This window comes from Protopterus annectens, chromosome 6.part0 (genome assembly GCF_019279795.1).
Source record: "Protopterus annectens isolate FY-2018-M chromosome 6.part0, PAN1.0, whole genome shotgun sequence".
Taxonomy (NCBI): Eukaryota; Metazoa; Chordata; order Ceratodontiformes; family Protopteridae; genus Protopterus; species Protopterus annectens.
The window spans coordinates 1,813,699,824-1,813,721,638 of NC_056737.1; the positions used below are offsets into that span (position 1 = coordinate 1,813,699,824).

General features: G+C 41.4%; 1 protein-coding gene across 1 annotated transcript in view; it reads right to left on the reverse strand.

The window, feature by feature from the left end:
• Positions 1–21,815, reverse strand: part of SPAG1 (sperm associated antigen 1) — a 3,545,022-nt gene that overhangs the window by 242,637 nt on the left and 3,280,570 nt on the right. The window contains exon 17 of the mRNA XM_044075164.1: positions 9,186–9,344. Coding sequence (XP_043931099.1) covers positions 9,186–9,344 — 159 coding nt within the window. The remainder of the gene's footprint in view (positions 1–9,185; positions 9,345–21,815) is intronic.

A 21,815-nucleotide genomic window follows, 5' to 3' on the forward strand; every position in this document is an offset into this window, starting at 1 on the left:
AAAATAACTGGCCTCAAGCCCAAGTGCTTAAACCAGAATTAATACACTTTTAGAATAACAGACACTGAGCCCTCAATCAGCAGTTCCCAACTTAGAAGGATGTAAGCTACCTGTTCTGCCACTACAGTGCAGACCACAAACCTTCCTAATGTAAAACTGGTCTGAAGCCCAGGTGCTTAAACTAAAAGGCTTACAATGAGTTACACCAAGCAGTAATAAATACAATTGAGTACTTTTAAGATGACGCAGAGCAAAATAAAGTAAGAAAAACACAAATACAGTATATATATATTTTTTTTTTTTTTTTTTTTTTTGAAAGAGAGAAAGGAAGAGAGAAAGGAGTAGCAGAAACTAAGCTGATTGGCCTTCTCAAATGCTCTCCTGTACTGGGTAGAATGAGGTAATGGCTAGACTGAGAGGAAGGTCCCAGATCAAATTTACACTAGGGGCTGGCAACTGCAAGGCCACCAACTATAAAAACACTATACCAACAGGGAGGGAGGGTGGGAAACAAACTGCAGAAGTGTTACTCCCAGCTGAAAAGCAGCAGTGAGCCTTTAAATGAAAGTTTTAAACAGCTAAAGGACTAGACTGCAACAAGTTATCATAAACAAACAACCCAACAGATGCTTAATAAGGGTGGACAATTTCCAGTTAATACCTCACACACAGTGAAACTAGCTAGAAAAAATACACAGTACACAAAGTGCTATAAACAACAAAGAAATAAAGAACAAAATAAACAAAAACCAGGATACTTAATGTTATATATTGTAGCTCCAAGTTTGCTGAGTGTCCTTCCTTCGATAAGCTCACTGTAAAATGGCTGAACACTCACAACTGAGCTTCTTAGGTAACAGAAAGTTGAAACCTGAGACAGTTTTTAAGAAAGAAATCTCAAAAGAACCAATGAGGTGCTTAGTCTAAGCTGTAGTCCAGGAGACCTCAGTCAGCCAATGACCTCAAACAAGTCTCTCTCACTGAAATATTACATTAATATCTGAAATAATACACAATCTTATTTTAATTTTATTTTAGATAACCAAAACACTTATTAAACACAGTAAAATTATTATTTTGAGGGATAAGAAGAATGAAAGTGAGCATAAGGGTGCATCACTTTGTAACTACATATGCAAAGGAGCCAATAATAGAGTAAAATGCAGCCTCACAAAGGAGGGATTTTACTGCTTAAAGGCAATCAACCAAAGGATAATGGAAGGCAAATAAAAAAGTAGAAAAGACACATTAGATGTTTGTTCTAAGATGCAAGGCTCTCTGAAGCAGAGCTAATATCCTCGAGATACTGAACCCAGTTTCTTGATGACACTGTGAAAAAACGAATGTGCTTATAATGGTAACTGTACTGGCAGCAAAGCTCACATTCATAGAATTCTTGTTTTATTCAAAATCTTACACACCATCATGAAAACATTCTAACCTGCTGATGTGAGATGACTGACTGCAAAACATATGGGGCAAAGTATAGTCAATCAAACTACAAGAAGCTGTCAGCAAAAACATTACCAGTTAGAAGCTGCATATAACACCCAATGCGCTGGCTTTTATTGAACTCTGGACTAAAGCAATTGATGTCCTCCCATATCACTGTTGCAGTATTCAGTACCTAATGGTAGGGCAGTGGATTATATGCCAGCATAGCTAGCTGGAGTTTTGTAAAGAATTATATGTCATTTGTATATCAAACTGACTTGTACAGATGCTTGTGTTGAAAATGTATTTGTAAAGCTGCTCGTGTTAAAAATGTACCAATACTGGGTCCTGCTGGACAGAAAATAAATATACCTGTATGTCAGACTGTACTGTAACTGATGAAGATATTGTAACATAGGATACTGGAAGAGAAGAGGTTAATCTCAGTCTTTGAAAAATAATCAAATTAAATTACCTGGTTTAGGACATAAAGATTGTATCTTACAGCTCTGATTGCAGCCAGAGACAAACTGACTGTAAAAACCAGGACTAGGAATCTTACTGTATTGTCCTTAGGGGTGAACTAATTGCTACCCTGGAAGGGTGGAAGTTTTGAAATGGTTTTACAGCTTTCAGATGCTATAACACATCTTTGCAAACTATATGTGTATGTGTGGTAACACATATGTGCTACATTCTGGCTCAGTTTATAGTAAATGGGATAGCGTGGGAACCAAAGTCAGATGATCAGATGTATGTCATGTAATTCTATAATCCAGCATCGAAATGATATTTTAATACCAGATGAGACAGAAGTCTCAGGGCAGTCTGCTTTTGAAACCTGACAAAGAAGGAAAACCACTTACCTACTTCACCTTGCCTTGCTCTAGTAAGTGAACTAAGGTCAGTAATTCTTTAGGCCAGTCAGGAAAATATAGTGAGATTAGTTAAGTATTGTTTTTCTGTATCTGTGTGAATCTTTCCATCGGTGTTATTTTTAATATTTCCTGTGAATGAAACCCTGGTGTTTATTGTAAACAGAAATTTAATATTTTCATGTTCATTATTTATTAAATATATTTAAACTTTTCATTGTGGCTGGTCTTTTAGAGAATATTTTAACCTTTGAGAGTACTTACATTTATTTGGTGACACTGTGGCCACTCCTGAAAGCCTTGCTGCATTGGTCAAACACTACCATTTGTATCAGTATTAATTTTACTCAGTATAATTGGAAACTCTGGTAAGAGCCTCAGGGTAGCTGGCTTTGGTGTGTTCTGGTGGAACTACTTACGTTATAGACTGGGCAGAGGGGGCACAGCTGGTAAATCTGTGCCAGCTTTTCCCAGGTGTGTGTGTGTGTGTGTGTGTGTGTGTGTGTGTGTGTGTGTGTGTGTGTGTGCGTGCGTGTGCGTGTGCGTGTGTGTGTGTGTGTGTCAGCTACTTGGAGCAGGGACACAGGGAGCTGGTGGTGGAAGACTTGGCTTGGAACACTCAGCTGAGGACTCAACTCTACAATTGTGCAAGTGTGAAGTCTTATTTGAGGCCTGGTAAGAGAGAGGAAAACCCCACCCCCAGGATGTGTGTGTGATCCCTCTGCCCTCTTAAGGGAAATTGTGCTTGATGCAGAGAGCTGCACTGGGAAATACTGTATCTACTTTTGTTCCAAGCGAACGTCCCTCACTGGAGTCTGTGCTGAGGATTGAGACTCCTTGATCCAGAAAAGGGACATCGCATATGCTCCCCACACAGAACATAAGGCATAAAATGGGGATATGCACACAACTACCCAGAACTTCTTTTGCTGCTAGTTTGAATGCTATTCCTGCCAGTTGGTTTGAATATTTTGTTTCTGTACTGAATATTTAGCAACACCAGATAAATGCCCCATTGTGGTTATTTTTCTTTTTCTTTTTGAATTTACTTTCTTGGTCTTGTATCTTTTTCTCAGTACCTATAGTTCATGTCATCCAACAGAGGAAAATGTCAGTGTGGGAGACACATTTCCCATAAAGATCATCATGAACAGTGTCTGTTTTGTTTGGGCACTTCCCATGATCATACCTCTTGTAGTATTTGTAAGGCATCTGTGCCTAAGACGCTCAGAAGCCATTTGTCTTCTCTGGCCATTTATCTTGAAAATTATCAGCTTAGAGAGTTATTCCAGGGGACCACGGCAGAATCCTTTAACCCTGAGATGCTTCCACTAAGTAAGAAGGTGGCTAAGAAGTCACAGACATATTCTTTAGCTCTCAAGCCACCACCAGACATCCTTCTAAAAGCAGGTAATAGCTCTGTAGGTCATTTGGTGTTTATCTCAGATTCCTCTGCCATAACCCTACTGCCAGATGGATCCCACTTTTCCCAAGTCCTCTGAGGCTTTGCAGGCAATCTACTCAGGCCATCAAGGGAGGCCACCGCAGTTGGTTATCTTGGAGGATCCTAGAGAGATTTTGCTGATATTGGTCAGGGAGGAAGTTCTGGGCTCTCTTCTCGAATCTCGCCAAGGGTCGGAACCTCTGATATTTGTAGGGCTGATGTTCCCTATAAGGAAAGACAAAAACTGAGCATGTTTTCAGCTGTCCAATGGATCCTCAAAGGGAATGCCAGGAACTTACTCAGGGCTTGTTGTCTGCCTTAATGGCCCTAAAGCCTCCTCAAGGAGTTTCAGTACCCAGTCCTCCTTGGACCTCTACCCCCCTCCTAAATGGTTTAGGGAACCAGATTCCTCAGATGAGGATTCCATGTCTGGTGAGGGGTCTTTCCTCTATTCTTCATGGATGCCTTCACCTTTGGCTTATGGCTCTGATTAGGAGGAGTCTGTTTACCCTGAGTCACCTTTAGAGGAACTGTCCTTTGGGAGCACAATTGCTAGGATGATGGAATTCTTTAAGTGGGATTTTTCTCAAGTGTCAGACATTCAGAGAAGACATGATTTGTTTCAGGTGAATACTCCTAAACCACTGGCAGTTCCTCTTTTGTTGGCTTCCTTGTTAGATACTTTCATTGCTGCTTCCAAGTCCCCTGATTCTCAGCCTCCTGCTCCTAAGAAACTTGATAGGTTCATAAGGTTCCTGAGGATTGTCTTTTTTTTTATTTACATGTCCTTCTGCTGATCCTGCTGCGGTGTCAGTCTCTTCTAACAAACTGTATAAAATTTTGCCTTCTAACGAAAGCAGGGAATGGACAGGATTGGCAAGAAAGTTTACACTGCTTCTACATTGGCCTTTAGGGCTATTAATTATGAGACTAACATGACCATATATGCTCTGGCGGTGATTGCTCAGGCTTGTCAGGGTATCTCTCTCTGTCCTCCCTGATTCTGATGGCAAATCCTCTGCCTTATCTTTTTTAGGTTCTACTTCTCAAGTGGCTCACCACTCTCTTAAATTGCCTATAAGGATGGGCAGCACAGTGCTGCAGCTGTTAGCATTATTGCCTCACAGCAAGAGGTTCTGCGGTTCGATTCTCAAGCTGGGTTGCCTTCTGTGTGGAGTCCGCATGTCTTCTCTGTGTTTTTGTGTGGGTTTCCTCCATGTGCTCCGGTTTCCCTCCACATTCCAAACACATGCATCTGGAGTGTTTCTCCCCAGGCCTCCGCTGAAAATGGGCTCTGTCCTAGTTGAACTTTCCTGGTAAACAAATGTTTAAATACATAAATAAATAAATGGATGCTGCTGACACCTCTTCTATGGCAGTGGCTTTTGGGTCCATCATGAGGCATTATTCTTGGCTTTGTCTCCAGTCTCTTCCTGAGGGCATTAAGGCCAAGTTGTTGTATGCTCCTTTGGATAATACTCATCTTCTTGGGATTGCTGCTGCTGACTTGTTTAAGTCTCTTCAAGAGAAAGGCATGTGCCTTGCAAGACCTTAAACATATTTTTGTCTCTCCTATCCCTAACTTATTGAAGAATAATCCTTCTAGGTTTGCTTCTGTTCTCAGGAAACCCCCACCAGGCCTCTAAGGACAGGAAGGAAGGGTACAAGGCAGGCTCCCCCTGATAAGGCTTCTCAGATTTCTGTGGCCCAGAAGCCTCCTTTATCTGATAAGCCTGTTTCTCAATTTACCCCCCCCCCCCATCGCCTACAGACCAGGTTCCTTTGCCCCTTCAGCTCTCCCTTTGTCTTCCAAATTGGTATTTCATCACTTCAGACTCTTGCGTTCTATCATCCATCAGGGTTACTTCATGATATGGAAATCTCTCCCTCCTTTTTCTGGGATTTCTCAACTTCCTCATTTCACAGAGGTTCAAGGGTCTCTGTTGAACCAAGGGATCATTCAACCTGTCCCCCTTTTCCAAGTGGGATTTTTTTTTTATTCCAGGATGTTCCTGGTTTCTTGAAAGAAGGGCACTTGAAGACCTATTTTGGATTTCTCTCAACACATTTCTTGAGACCCTTCTTTTTGGATGCTTACTCTTCAAACTCTGTTTCTTCTTTTATTATCCCAGGCTTTTCTGGTGATCGTGGATCTGAAAGATGCTTACCTTCATTTCCCTATTTGCCCTCTCTTCAGGAAATGTCTACATTTCTTTGTCTTACTCTCATTTTCAGTTCTTTGCTTTGTCCTTTGACCTCTCTACCACCCCAAGGGTATTCATAAAATGCTTAGCTCCTGTGATTGCCTTCTGCAGGCTCCAAAGTATTCAGATTTTTCCTTATCTAGATGACCTGTTTCTTCAGCCACCTTCTCCCAGTTGACTGTTGCAGGATCTACAGTTCACCATCTCTCTTCTTCAAAGTCTGGGGGTTTACTATCAAATTCCAAAAGTCCATCCTATCTCCCCCTCAGGATCATGTGCATCTGGGTTACAGGATTCAGACGTTGCCAGTGTTGGCCTCTCTTTTGCCTCGCAAGGTATTGTCATTGATGGCCTTCTTTCAGTCTCTTCTTCCCCTGACTGCCATGCCAGCCAGGGAGTTTCTTCGGGCCCTGGGATTCACGGCATTTTCTATTCCAGTGCTTCCTCTTGCCAGACTGTAGATGTGGAAGCTTCAGTGGTACCTCACATCGGTTTGGCTGCATCATCATCACCCTCTGGACTTCAGTGTTCCTCTCTTTCCTTGTCTCAAGAAGGAATCTGAATGGTGGATTTGACAGTTTGCTCTCAAATCCATGTCATCCCTTTCAGTCTCCAGTCCCTTACCAAGAGTTGTCCACCTATGCCTCGGACATGGGGTGAGGGGCATCTCTTGGTCACCTGAAAGTTCAGGGTCTTTGGCCTCCTCATCAGAAGTCAGACAGTATCAACATCAAAGAGATGAGGGCTCTGATTCTGGCTCTTTAGGCTTTTCACCCAATGTTCTCTCCGGGCCCCTTGAAGGTGTACACAGACAACACTACAATGATAAGGTATGTCAATAAATGGGGTGGGGGGGGCATGAAATCTTACCTCCTCTGCAGGATGGCATTCATGCTTGGGAAGGGGATCTCAGTTGTCAGTAAATTCTTTGGACAGTATGCATTCCTTCAGAGCACAATCTTGTGGCAGACTCTCTGAAGAGGTCCAAAACACAGGCTCACGAATGGATGCTTCACAGAGACGTGTTTCTGGACATTGTCCATCGGTGGAGTATGCCTCAAGTAGATTTTCTTGCCTCCCCTCTGAACAGGCAGCTTCCTTACTTCTGTTCCAGAGTACCATGCCATCTGGCCTGTAGATGGACGCCCTATCCTTTCCATGGACGGGGAGGGTTCTTTATGCTTTCCCTCCTCTTCCTCTACTTCCAAGTGTCCTGCAGAAGATTCAGCTGGACTCCTCCAAAATGTTGCTAGTGACTTCCTTTTAGCTGAGACAGCACTGGTTCCCCTCTTAATGCATCTGGCCAGGGGCAATCATCACATGTTACACCTCACTGGTTGGATCTCCTCACACAGGACAAGGGGTCTGTCATCCATCCCCCACTTGTCCACTCTACAACTGACATTGTGGGAGATTTGATCCCTTTCAGGCACCTCTTTTCGGAGGATGCGGTCAGTGTTTTACAGGAGGTGAGGGAACCCTCAACCGGCAAATCTTATATGTCCAAGTGGAAGAGATTTTGGTCTGGTGCCATGCTAGTAACCAGGACCATTTTGCAGTTTGGGTACCTCTGGTCCTCTCTTATTTGTCTCAGTTAGGCCAGTCTGACTTGGCCTATTCTTCTGTGAAGGTCTGTTTGTCAGCCATTTATTTTTGTCTGCTCTTAACTCCTTTGACTTTTTGTTTAGTTTCTTACAGGCATCCTGCATATTAGGCCTCCAAGGAAGCCTATTCCTCCTCCTTGCGACCTTAATTTTGTTTTGGAAAAATCAACTTGGGGTCCTTTTGAGCATGCAGATTCTGATTCTTTGCAACATTGTACTTGGAAGACTGTTTCACTGCTGGCTCTTACTTCTACTTGGAGGGTTTCTGAGCTCCAGGTCCTTATGGCCATTCCTCTGTTTTTTTTTTCCCCCACAGGGACAGGGTGCCCCTTTGTACTAATCCTTATTTTATGCTCAGGGGAGTCAATAAGTTGTCCTTGAATCAGTTGGTACAACTACCTTCCCTTTTCCCTTCTCCTCATTCTGCAATGGAGAGGGTCTTGCATACCATGGATTAGCACAGACAGCTCAGGAACTATTTGGATAAAACTAGGCCTACTTGCAAGTCTGATCAACTTTTTGTTTCCTTTCATCCCAGGTCTGTGGATTTGTTTGTTTCTAAGCAAACCATCTCCTCTTGGATATCTAAGGCCATTTCCTTTTGTTATTCCTTTCATGGCAAATCTCTGTCTGCTTCTTTTAGAGCTCATTCCATTAGAGCTGTTGCTTCTTCTAGTGCCTTCTTCAAGGGATTAGACATCGATTCCATCCTTGAAGTTGCTACTTGGTCTTCCATGCATAGCTTTACTAAGCATTATCAGTTGGATACAGTTTCTAGGGCCAGAGCAGGTTTTGCTGAAACTATTTTGTGGGGTTTTTTTTGGCTCTTCTCAGACTTCCATCTCGCAGTCTGTTTCTTAATCTTTTTTACTCTCCTTTAGGTACCGAATACTGCATCAGTGATATGGAAGGACATAGTACAGTTGTGTAAAATCTTACCATAACAGAAGATATCCTTCTCTTCACGTTTGTAGTATTCACTCCTTCCCCTCCACCTCCCTCTTGTTGATTCTGAATTTTTTTCCTTCTGGATATGCATGGACTCCTTTGTCCTATGATGACTGTTCTCTTCTGGGGCAATTCAGTTCTAGTTAGTTGTGTCCGTATAACCCCTTTATGCCCTATGTTCTGTCCAGGGAGCATAAATGTGATGTACGGAGCAAAAAGATCCTTTTCAAGCTTATCTATACTGGCCGAATGACGGACTGCCCAGGAAAGGAGTTCCCTTAGGCACCAGGTAATGCAGCACTGAAGAAAAGGACATCTACTGTTACGGTAAGATTTTACACAACTGTACTTTCCTTAAAGATCCTACTAAGCCTGACAAATTCAATAGCAACAGTTTGCAAAAGTACAAAATAAGACATGGGAAACAGCTTATGGTGACTATGATGGTAAAGTCACACTAAGGATAAGAAAGTAAAAACAAACATACAGAGCTAAAAGTTTAATGTATTCCTGTGCTAAGATATCATCATAGCAAGTCTGTCAACACGTCAAATGAACAAAGCAAATCTTATTACAGTAATTAACACAGAAAATGAACATCTCTACATCTTGGCTGCTTTTATATTAATATGATCATTAAGAAAAACTTGTAAGACTCGGCTAAATGCAATCATACCTCATATATGTGGACAGGCTTCCTATGTTTTTCACAATTTTGCTCATGAGTCTGCTTAGCTAAAATTTCAGTCAGCTCCTGAAGTTCCTTATTTACTTCAGCAATATTTTGATCCAAAATAATGATTTTATTCAAATCATTAACACTCGTTTCAAAGTTCTAAATAGAAAAAAAAAAGACATTTTATAACACTGTTATTACAATGAATAAAAAGCACTAATGAAACTACATATACAAATATTGTATAAGGAGCAGATATGGCTTGTTGCTTGCCTGTATAAATCTATTAAGAAACTGGTAATCAGTAAGCATACACTGAGTTAAGACTTTTTTCAAAAGCATAATCTTTACATACCTTTCTGTCCTTCTTTACATCCTCTTTCCACAGTACACGCTTGTACTACCTCTCCCACTCTTAAGCTCTCCTTTTTCCTGCCTATCCTCCTACCAAACCCCTTCTATTTCCCCTTAATTACAGTTTATTTATTCACTTCTCTTCTCTCTTTACAGCTTGCCTCCCTCGGGTGCTACCTCTACCTGCTTTTTGCACAGGAATTCCCTCCCATCTGAGTGAAGACATCCTTGGATAAGCGGATCCCAAGCTCAATCAACTCCAACCTAACTAAAGGGCTTAGTTTCCCTCCTACGAAGGAACATCAGTGTATGTAGCTATATTGAACATTGCTGTTGGCAATTTATAATCTTGCCCAACATTCTACCTCGGTGTGCATGATAGCAGCCTTCCGCAGTCCGCTGCCCCACCCTCCCAGGTTTACATGCTACTCCATGTCCACTTCCTTTGTAAACTTCTTAGATTAATTCTGACATAGCTATAAATTCCTCTTAATTTATGGTACTACCTTCTTCCTTCACCACTTGGTGGCAGCATACACCCTGGAAAGCTCTGCAAAACACCTTTACACAGCCCTACAAAGTATACACTGTTCTCTTTTCTCTCTGTTCCTCACTTGAGAGTCTGTGGAATTAACTTTCACTTTTCAAGGCTTGATCTGATGAACTATAGTATTCTTTAACATTTTTTCTCTAGTCCAATCACTACCAAAGATATAACCCTCTCCCTGCCTTTACCTGTATTCCAGCTTCTGTTCACTGACTGTTTTCTCTGGGCCATCTCTTCTCTTGGCTCAACCCGCTCTGTTCGCCCTGCGGGCTCACTCCGCTCCCCTACCCTACCCCCAATTCCCACCAACCCTCAGTGCTCCTACCCTTATCCTAGCTAAAAGTCTCCTCCCCTTAATCTCTCCCAATCCACTCACATCTCCTCACTATCCCCTCCCCTCTCATCCTCCAATACTTTCTCACCCCCTCCCCCATCCCAAACCTTATAGCACTTTACTCACTTCTAAACATCTCCCTCTTACACTCTTATCGTTCCCCCTACATCCAACTACTTCATCAGTACCCTCCACCTAACTATTCATTTATACCTACACCATATCATGCCTTATCAAACCCTTCTAATCCCTTCGCTCTGCCTACTGCTTCTAATTCCTCTATACCATGCTACCTCTTATGAACCACCCTTTCTTTCCTATCCCCTCTTCACCATACCATCACCCTCAACACTCATTATCACTCTACCATATTTCACTTTCACACTGTATCACCCTCCCTAGTTCAACTAAACCCACTTTTCTGATTCAAACTAAAACTTCTACCCTCCTTAATGAAACATCATATTCCTAAAGCATTATTATATCTCTCACAAAACACTAGGAGTAAACTTAAACTCCTGCTCTCATTCCCCTTTAACTGCTTATGCCTAGCAGGTGACATACATCCCAACCCAAGACCTAGTACCAGCAACAATCCAACTCCCCCTATTACCACCCTTAAATATCTCAAACTCTTGACCATCAATGCCCAGAGCCTAAAAAACAAAATAGCTCACTTCCACGCTTGGCTATACCATATCCTACCTGATATAGTAGCTGTCTCTGAGACATGGCTAAAACCCAATATTTCTGACTCTGAAATCTTACCCCCTGGGTTTCAAGCTCTTAGACATGACCGCCTAAAAAGAAGGGAGGAGGAGTGGCCTTAATCTACTCTAGCCTACTCTCCATCACTCCTACCAAAATCTTATTCCTCAGTTCAACAATGCTGAACTAGTCATAGGAATTCTCCAACTAAATAACCATAAAAGCATCTGTGTCATAGCCCACTATATTCCCCCCGGAAACAATACAAATATACTTGAGGAAATCCTTATATGGGCCTCAACCAATATTAAGTTTGAGACTTACATCCTAGGAGATGTAAACATTGACTGGAACAAAACTGATAACAATAATCCTACTATCTCAATTAACCTACATTATTTCAGTCAACTTACAAATACCATTACCAGACCTAATCAAAACAACCCCTCAGGCTCCATACTTGACTGGATCCTAGTCTCTCACCCTAATAAAATCTCCCATAAGGGAACCTTACCAGACTCCATTAGTGACCACTTGCCAGCCTTCGTCTATAGAGCAACTCCCTCCTCTCCTCACCAACATCAATATATTCACACACGAAACCTCACAAGCGTTAACCCCACAACTTTCTCCAATTCTCTCAAACTAATAAACTGGGACAATCTAAAAACTCTTCCTCTAGACCAGGCCGTTGAACATTTCAACTCAACCTTCTTAGCCTCCCTTAACTCTCATGCCCCCCCCCCCAAGAACAAAACGTATAAAAAACAACTCTGCCCCTTGGCTTACTAAAGACACCAAAATACTTATGAAACAAAGGGACAAAACCTGGAAACTTTACCATCGCAGTAAGAACCCAGACGCTCTTCTTAAACATAAACAACTTCGTAACCTAGCCAAAAAAGATATTATACAGGATAAAAAATCATACTATACCAAACTTCAATCTAATCATTCCAAAAATCCCAAACAATTCTGGAAGTCAAATAAACTCTCTTCTCAACACTGGTACCAAAAACAATAACAGCACAAGTAAAACCAGCTGCAAAACATGAACTCAAAAGAGAAAACTTGCAGAGAAAACCAGTTTAATAAAAAGCAGAGCTTTCGGGCATATTGAAGAAGGGTTACGCCCGAAAGCTCTGCTTTTTATTAAACTGGTTTTCTCTGCAAGTTTTCTCTTTTGAGTACCAAAAACAATCCTTGCCCTGACACTAGCAAGTCTGACCCAGATATATCCACGCTATTCAACTCCTTCTTTATTAACTCCATAGCAGAACTCACCAAGACCTTCCCAAACAACAACTCCTCCCCCTCCTTAAACCCTCCTCCACCATGCATTCCTTTCTCATCTCCGATCTTTCACCTCAAACCCATTTCCACCTCATATATAACTAAACTCCTCTCTAAGCTTAAGCCAGGCTCCAATGCCCCTGACAACATCCCCTCACTCTTTCTAAAACTCACAACAGATGGCATCGCCATCCCAATTAGCATTATCATTAACAGATCCATACAGGAATCTTATGTTCCTAAACTGTGGCGTGCAGCCTTCATCCTACCCCTCCACAAAGGAGGCAAAAATAATAGTATCTCCAACTTCTGGCCCATAGCTATTCTCTCACCTATTTCAAAAATACTTGAGAAATGCATCCACCTCCAACTCATTCCATTCCTTACAAATAACCAACTCCTCACCCCAACTCGACACGGACTTTGTCTGGGCCATAGCACAATAACTGCTCTCCTCTCTTTCCTAGACATAGTAAACTACGCCCATGACTCTGGAGAACTTGTATCCACAGTCCTCCTTGACCTCTCCAAGGCTTTTGATACTGTATCCCATTCCCATCTCCTAAACTACCTTGCTAATCTTAATCTCTCACACAACACCCTTGACTGGTTCAGCAGCTACCTCTCTGACCGATCTCAGGCAGTAAAATGGAAAACTGGTACCTTAACCTTCCTCTCAACCCCAACCGGTGTCCCCCAAGGATCTATACTCGGCCCAATGCTATTTAATATCTTTATTAATGACTTCCACACAGCTATTCCTAACACCAAGATAGCCCAATATGCAGACGACTCAACTCTAGTCTGCTCTGCCTCTAACCTCCAAGTACTCCAAACAAAAACCCAAACTGCTTTTTCCACCACTGAGAACTGGATGCTTCAAAATCACCTCTCTCTAAATGCCAACAAATCTAAAATTATACTATTCTCTCCCTCTAAATCTCACCCTCTTGAAAAAACCTCCTTCAACATTATCAGCCTTGCCAACTCCACTATTGAAGTTGTTCCTTTTGCTAAACTTCTTGGGGTCAGTATTGATGAACATCTCAAATTCAACACCCATATTCAGCTAAACATTAAGAAAACGCATCAGAAACTTGGCATGCTGTACAGGAACTCCCATTTTCTATCCCCTTCCACAAGACAGACCCTCACCACTACCTACTTACTACCATCTCTGATGTATGGTGCCCCTCTACTAATCAACCTATCTTCCTCTATCTCCTCTAAACTAGAACCCTGTTACAACAAAATCTCAAGGTTTGCCACCAAGTCCAAGTACTCTACCCACCACTACATACCTCTCCACCTACTGCAATGGCTAGAACTTCCCAACTACCTGGACTACCTCCAAATCACTACAGCCCACAAACTCATTTTTAAATCCACTACTCCTATCCTTTTCCTTAGCCAAAAAATGGAACTCTCTTCCTCCCTCTCTAAGAATTTCTCAAACTTTGATCACTTCAAAACCCAGCTCCATTCCTACCTCTCCAGTAACAGGAAATGCACTTGCACTCTACCTACCTAATCCTGCCTAATACATGAATACATGCAGATACATAAACTACCTTCCACCTTACCCAACAGGAGTTCAATCATATTTACTGTTTTCTTATAAAGGTTTCTTTCATAGCATTTTCAGAAGATTTAAAACCTCAGTATAATGGTGACTCTGTATTATCGACCTCTAATTGTATTTACAAGTAAATATGCACTGTATACCATACTATGTTGATATTCTACTGTGTTTATGTTTTACTACATCATTTTTACTAATTGTTTAATTGTTACTATGTCTGCTATGTTTTGTGGAGCTTTTCTCCCTGGGTCTCCACTGAAAACGGGCTCCATGAGCCCAGTGGACCTCCCCGGCCATCAAACTGAAAATAAAATAAATATAAATATACTGAAAATAATGCAAGCTTGTCTTTAATTTCCCAGTCTTAAGCATTTTATTTTCTTATCTACATTTATTTGATCGTTTTGAGCATTTTTCTTTTATTTTAATACCTGCAAAAGTATAAGAGCTTCCAAAAAAAATCAAGTTAAAAATTAGCAAATAAAAAAAAACTCAAAACAAGTACAAACTAAAGATGGAAGCAAGACATACAAGATCTTGCTAAATGCCTTAACTGACCAAACTTTGAATTAAAGCAAGACATGCACCTACAAATTAAAAAAAAAATCTAAAAGTATCACCCTGACTATATACATACATACACATGTATATAAGCATGTAATAATAAAATTAAAACGTTAGCCATATCTCATCAATGAATACTCAATGGGGCATTATATCTGCATCTCCAAATAGCACCATTAACAGAAATGTTTTTTCAAAGTGTAACCTTCAACAATCACAGTATATTATTACATTATTGTCAACAGCATTAAATAAAAGTGTATTTCTCGATAAATGACCTTGCAATACTGTTCCAGTAGATATATATATATATATATATATATATATATATATATACACATACATGAACTCAACTTAATTCATTCTTTGTTACAAGATAATAATACATACATGAATGCAGTCCATTACTATATTAGACTTTGAAGTAAAATGAACAAAATCCCAAGGCACAGAGTGCTACAGCCTCTTCAGAATTGTAGACACTGCTCAACTTGTCTGAACTGTGACTTGAGATATCAATAACTATACTGCTGAAAACTTAAAAAAAAAAAACTAAACAAAAAACAGCATCATCACAAAGATTCAGTCCAAAACCAATTATTATGGCAAATATAGAGACAAGGATGCAAAAACAGTAGCCTGAAAAGGCCAATCACAGACAAAAGATCAGCTTTAGCAGGCAACCCTGCCTTCTTCAGTTAACCTAACCATGCACTTGGCAGCTTGAATATATAGACTAGTAGAACAAGTGAAACAAGAGCACCACCCTTTTATTTAAAGAGGCACGTTTAAATGAAATATTAAAGAACCAGATTTCAAAAGGTATATTAACCAAATTAATTCAAATATACTTAAATCCCTGGATTAAAAAAAAAAAAAAAAACTAACCCAGTTGTACAATCCACATATGTTCTCTATCAGATAAAATGTTATAAAAAATATCATCCTGAGTTTAAATTTTACTAGGATCTAGAAAGTAAACACAGCACCCTTATGGTTTTAACGTATGCTATTAATTTAATCTCACTTAAATGTTCACCAGTATGTTTTTAATAGGTCTCGATGTTTGGCATACATAAAAGGCAGTACACAAGTAAAATGCCAGATAATACCAGAAATGTTACAAGTAATCAAATGTCTTGAATGGCATTCTTTTCTGGAATTTGCTGGAAAATGCTTAATGCTAAAGACCTTAAGACAAAACCTACAATGCTGACATGGGAAGCAACTAACAGCCTATTTACCCAATAAAGTGCTCTGAGTGGAAACAGCTTAGGGGAGAGCTCAACATTTGCTGCCTAGAATCTGCCTTAAGAGTTTTCCCTACGATAGGAGAATATACAGCAATTAAGCAAAATGTCAGCCAAATCTCTGTTAGTACACAAAATATCCCAATGTTTATTTATAATATTCATAAACTACCCTGTATTGTTACCAAAGGTTGTAACTACAGGGATCTTATATTTTGATTTGGTAGGATGCTGTGCATAACTGGAAGTTTCAAAAATACAGGATGGTTTATGAATGTTAGTCTAAACAGACAGTAAGATCTGGTTCCCCCTTTATGTACCATGTTACTGTGTGTGTCATCTGTAATCAGTTGTAATGGTTCTGGGAATCATGAATGATTGAGAGAGTTGACAGCATTTATTAATGACATCTCTTTTACTTTTAATGTGTTTTCTTCTGCTCTTTTTGTTTTATAGACCTTGCACTTTTACTCCCATGGACACTGCTCCCTAAGCAAAGTCTGAGGCTTCTGTAGTTGCATATTGTGCTGGAGCTTAAAGGGAAAAATGAAAGACCTGGATTCCGATAAAATGAGTTTTTCAACCAAAGGAATTCCCCTTCTATAAATCCCAAAGATATTGGACTACATTTTTGCCATATGGAGCCTGGCTAGAAGAATCATGAGAATCCTAGATTCTATGAAATATAACATCCTCAGAAATTCATTGGTCAGAGTAAAACAAAAAAAAAACTCAGGAATAAATCTAGATATTAATCCACTTCTTACTGTGGAAGAAAAGCTCCTTGAGCTGAGAAATCTAGGGGACACCAAGGAAAACAAACCTATGGGAAGACGTTACATGAGACTTTTGGACATTTTCCTAAACCCCAGTCTGAAAAGGAGATTTCTCATCCAAGTGAGAGATTCCTGAAACTTTGTAAATTACTCTACAAAAATAAGAAGCGATCCAAATAAGAAAAAAATATGAATACCATGCAGTCTGCAATAGGTTATTACTGGACCTAGACACTTTGTGAATACTCTTAGAGCAGTAGATAACCCAAATGGTAATGCAGAGAAGTACAAGTGAGCTCCAGGCAGAGAAAACCTTAAAAAATGATAGCTGGTACTATAGGAATGTGAAGATAAGCAACTTTTAAATCTATGGTCACTAAGAAACTTAAAGGGGGAAATGAGAAATAACAGGTTATGAAGGTATAACATTCTGAACTTTGAACCTTTCTTAACTTGGTGTAGAAAGGAAAGTACAGTTTTGTACCTACCATAAATGTAGATGTCCGAACTGGATAGCATCTGCAGTCATAACAACTGGGTTGTCCTGTCGTCAGGCAGCCCTTCAGTCGGCCGGATTCCAAAGTCCGGGTCCGGCTTCGGCTGATGTCGCACTTCACCCGACGTCATCTCTGTTGGTCTTCGGGTATAAAGGCATCAGCCGACGCCATTTTCCTCAGTGTTTCTTGCCCCAGATGCCAGTAGCCCTCTTGAAGGCTAAAATTTGGATAGATGCCAATGTTTCCAAAAGATAGAGGTAAACACAAAAATAAGCATGTATGTACATATATACAAACAAATACACCATAAAAGACTCCCCACCAGCTAGCTATTAGGAGGGTAAACACCCTAGGAGTACCACAGAGGGAAGGAGGAGGGTAATCCTGACTGCAGATGCTATCCAGTTCGGACATCTACATTTATGGTAGGTACAAAACTGTACTATGTCCTTCATGGATGCATCTGCAGTCATAACAACTGGGTAGAATACCATAGCCAACTAGGGAGGAGGATAAAACTAGATTATGGTGTGTTTAGGATCCCTTGCAGTACAGCAGTGGCAAACCCTGCTCGGGATCTGGAATATAGAGGCAAATTATAATGCTTGGCAAATGTATGCACGGAGGTCCAAGTAGCCGCCTCAATAATGTCTTTGGTTGCCACTCCTCGTAAGAAGGCTGTGGTAATGGCTGTTGCCCTTGTAGAATGAGGTCTTATGTTCTGTGGAATTGGTTTTCCATGGAAGGAGTAACAGAATCGTATGCAATTTCCTATCCATTTGGAGATTGTCTGTTTGGAAATAGCTTTTCCTTCCCTTCCTGTTGCATAGGCTACAAAAAGTTGGTCAGTCTTTCTGCTACTTTTTGTTCTGTCCAAGTAGTAGCGTAGCTGTCTATGTACATCCAAGGTATGCAGTATTCTTTCCGCTCTGTTTTGTGGGTTGGGAAAGAAGGTAGGTAGGTGGATTGTCTGGTTTAAAGACACTCTGGATACCACCTTAGGCATAAATGTAGGATTAGTCCTCATGGACACTCTATCTTGGTGGAAGATTAGGAAGGGTTGTACTGCCATTAGGGCCTGAAGTTCAGAAACCCTCCTGGCTGAGGTTATTGCCAGTAGGAAGGCCGTTTTCCACGATAGATGCTGTAGGTCTGCTGTTGCTGCTGGTTCAAAGGGTGATAGTGTCAACTTTTCTAGCACAAAGTTCAAGTCCCAAGCTGGCAATGGTGGTTTCCTTGGAGGTTTTACATTCTTGATTCCTCTGAGGAACTGCCTGAGTAAAGGGTGTGAAAAACAGGTGGATCAAAGCTGTATTCTGCTGATATAGCTGATGCATGTATCTTGATGGAGGAGTAGGACAGGCCTGAATGTAGAAGTTCGCCAGATACTCCAGAATGTTAGGCATATCTATGTTTGACACATCTTTTCCTCTTTCAGTACTCCAAATGACAAACCTTTTCCATTTTCCTGCATAGTTCCTTCTTGTTGAAGGTCTGCGGGCTTCAAGAATAATGTCTTTAACTTTTTGGGAAAGTTCTGGATTAGCTGCTGCTATGTGATGTTCCATGCAGTCAGTTGCAACGGTTTTAGGTTTGGATGCATGATGCTGTAGTTGTTCTGAGTTAACATCAAAGGCATCAGGGGTATTGGCCACATATTGTTCCGAGACATGCTCCTTAGCAGTGGGTACCAGTGTTGTCTTGGCCAGTTTGGAGCTATCAGGATTATCCTTGGATGTTCTTCCTTGATTTTTAGTAATACCTTGTGTATCAAGGGAAGAGGTGGGAATGCATATGCTGTTAGGCCTTTCCAGCTGAAGGAGAGCGAATCCACTTTCCATGCTAGTGGGTGGAATGTCCTTGTGCAGAATTTTTTTTTTTTTTTGAGCTGGTGATTGAGAGGTGAAGCGAATAGATCTATCTGAGGCATTCCCCATTTCTTTGAGATGGTCTTGAAGATGTCCGGGTGTAGCATCCATTCGTGGGCATCCGATGTGGTTCTGCTTAATATGTCTGCTAGAGTATTTTCTTTTCCCGGTACAAATATTGCCTGTAACTGGATGTTGTAGCTGAGTGCCAGGTTCCACAGCTCCAAAGTCATTCTGCATAGGGGGTATGAATGAGTGCCTCCTTGTTTGTTGATGTACCACATGACTGTGGTGTTGTCTGTCCTTATCATCAACTGGCCCTCTTTGAGAAATGGTCTGAACTTTTGGATTGCCAGTTTTACTGCCAGCATTTCTTTTAGGTTGATGTGCAGGTGAAGTTGATCCTGCGTCCACAATCCTTGCACGCATTTGTCCAGCATGTGGGCCCCCCATCCTAGGTCTGAAGCGTCTGTTGTGATGGTCTGGCTTGCTTGACATCTGCGAAAGGGTAGCCCTGGGTTTGACTGGCATGCCTGAGCCCACCATAGGAACTCCTGTTTTAAGCATGGAATTAGTGGAATTTCTGTTTCTAGGCTGTGTCTGTGTTGGGACCATAAATTCTTTAGGTACCACTGTAGTTTTCTCATATGTAGTCTGGCAAGTGGGACCAAGATTATGCATGATGCCATGAAGCCCAAGGCCTGCAGTACTTTTCTTGCTGTTAACTTGTTCTGTTTTGTTAGTGCCAAGAAGTAAAGAGGAGTTCTTTTTGTTTTCTGTAGTTAGGAATGCCATTTGTTTTACTGTGTCCAATTCAGCAAGAATGTCCTTGTTTGGGATGGTATCAGCCTTGATTTTTGTAAATTGACTGTGTATCCCAGTGCTTGTAGCAAGTAAATGACCCTTTGTAAATCTGTTGTCAGCTTGCTTTTGTTGTCCCCTTGTAGCAGGCAGTCGTCCAGGTATGGGTAAATTTGAATTCCTGTAGTCTGCAATGGCGATTACTGATGCCAGGCATTTTGTGAATACTCTGGGCAGTAGATAAGCCAAAGGGCAATGCTGAGAATTGATAATGCTCTGATCCTGCAAGAAATCTGAGGTATCTTCTGCAGATTGGTCGAATGGGGACGTGCAGGTATGCCTCCTTGAGATCTAGAGTTACCAGCCAACACTCCTTGCCCAGCATGGGAAGAAGTTGCTGTAGGGTCAGCATTTTGAATTTTGGGACAATGATGTATGTATTTAAGGTGGACAGGTCGAGAATAGGTCTCCAACTTTTTCCTTTCTTGGAACTAGGAATAGTCTGGAGTAGAATCCCTTTCCTTGTTCTGTTGTTGGCACTCTTTCCACAGCTCTCATGTTTGCTAACTGCATTATCTGTTGTAGAGCCTCTGTTTCTTGATTTGGAGGTAGATTTGGCATTCCTCTTTTGACTGGTAAAGTGTGGAAGTGGAACCGGTAACCTTGATCTATGGTTTGTAAAATCCACTTGTCTTTTGTGATATAGTGCCAGTTCTTTGAAAATAAGGTTAATTTGCCGCCTAATGGAGCTGCTATTTGTTCCCTGGTAGGCGGATTTAGGGTTAAGTCACTGTGGTTGTGTTGTTGTAGTGGCAGTGGTTGTGTCTGTGCCTCTGTTGTTACCTTGCCACTGTCGTCCTCTGTAGGCACCTCCTCTGGATTGGTTTCTGCCTCTGGAACGTCTATTCCTGCCCCTTTGGGATCTTGTGGAGTCAGGAAAGGACCAATTTTTGGCAGGCCAGTTCCTGCTAAACCTTGGGGGTTGAACCTGCAAGAAATCTTTAACCGTTTGAACAGATTTTGCCTTTTCTTCCATTTTCTTCATAACCTGCTGGGCAGGTGTACCAAACAAACTGGTCTTATCCATAGGAGCATCTAATAACTTAGCTTTAACATGATCCGGTAAAGCTTGTTCCTTTAGCCATGCATGCTTTCTTATCACTGTGCCAGTCATGGCTGATCTAAATGAAGCCTCCAGTGCATCATAGCCACATTTTAAGGAATGGTTACTAACCTGATAGCTTTTTTGTTAACTGATCAAGCATAAACTCTTGGTATTGTATCATGTGAAACTGACAGTTTAAAGCTCTAGCTGAGAGAGTAGCTGAGGTGTAGACCTTTTTGCCCCATCTGTCTAATGACCTGGCTTCCCTTTCAGAAGGAATAGGGTTTTTAGCTGTGGTCGCGGCTACTGCCTTGGGACCCTGGGATATAGTTTCGGGGTCTGCAAGTGGGGCCTTGTAAAGGTGGTGATGAGTGTCTGGTACCCTGTAAAATCTGTCTGGTTTGGCAGGGGCTGGAGGTAAAGAATCTGGTGCAGAGCAGACATCATTGAAGGCATCATCCACCACAGAGAGAACAGGAGGTATAGCTAAGGGCCTGTGCTGTGGAAGGTGCAGAAAGGTCCTAAGTCTTTTTCTGGAGTCTGAAAAATCCTGCTGCTGCCATTGGAACTGCTCTCGCATGGCATGCAAGGTTTCCCCAAAGGAGAATTCTTCTGGTGGGGAAGCAGCTGGAATGGATTCTTCAGCATCTGAGTCTTCAAAATTGGAGAAAGGAGCCTCTGGCTGGTCAGTTATGTCTGACTCATCGGCAGAATCATCAGAGGACACTGGCTCAGGGGGCTCTGCCCTAGGTCTCTTCTCTGGGGGCTGAGAGGCCCTGTCTGGGTGAGATTGAGCTCCCCTAATTAATGAAATTAAATCTTCTGCCAGAGTAAGCATTTGAGAACTAGAGGAGGGCCTGGTTGTAGGGGGTTTAACAGGCACTGTCTTAGTAGTTTTGGCTGCTTTAGCCCTGGCAAAGGCCTTAATGGACATGGCTGCTGGAGGCCTAG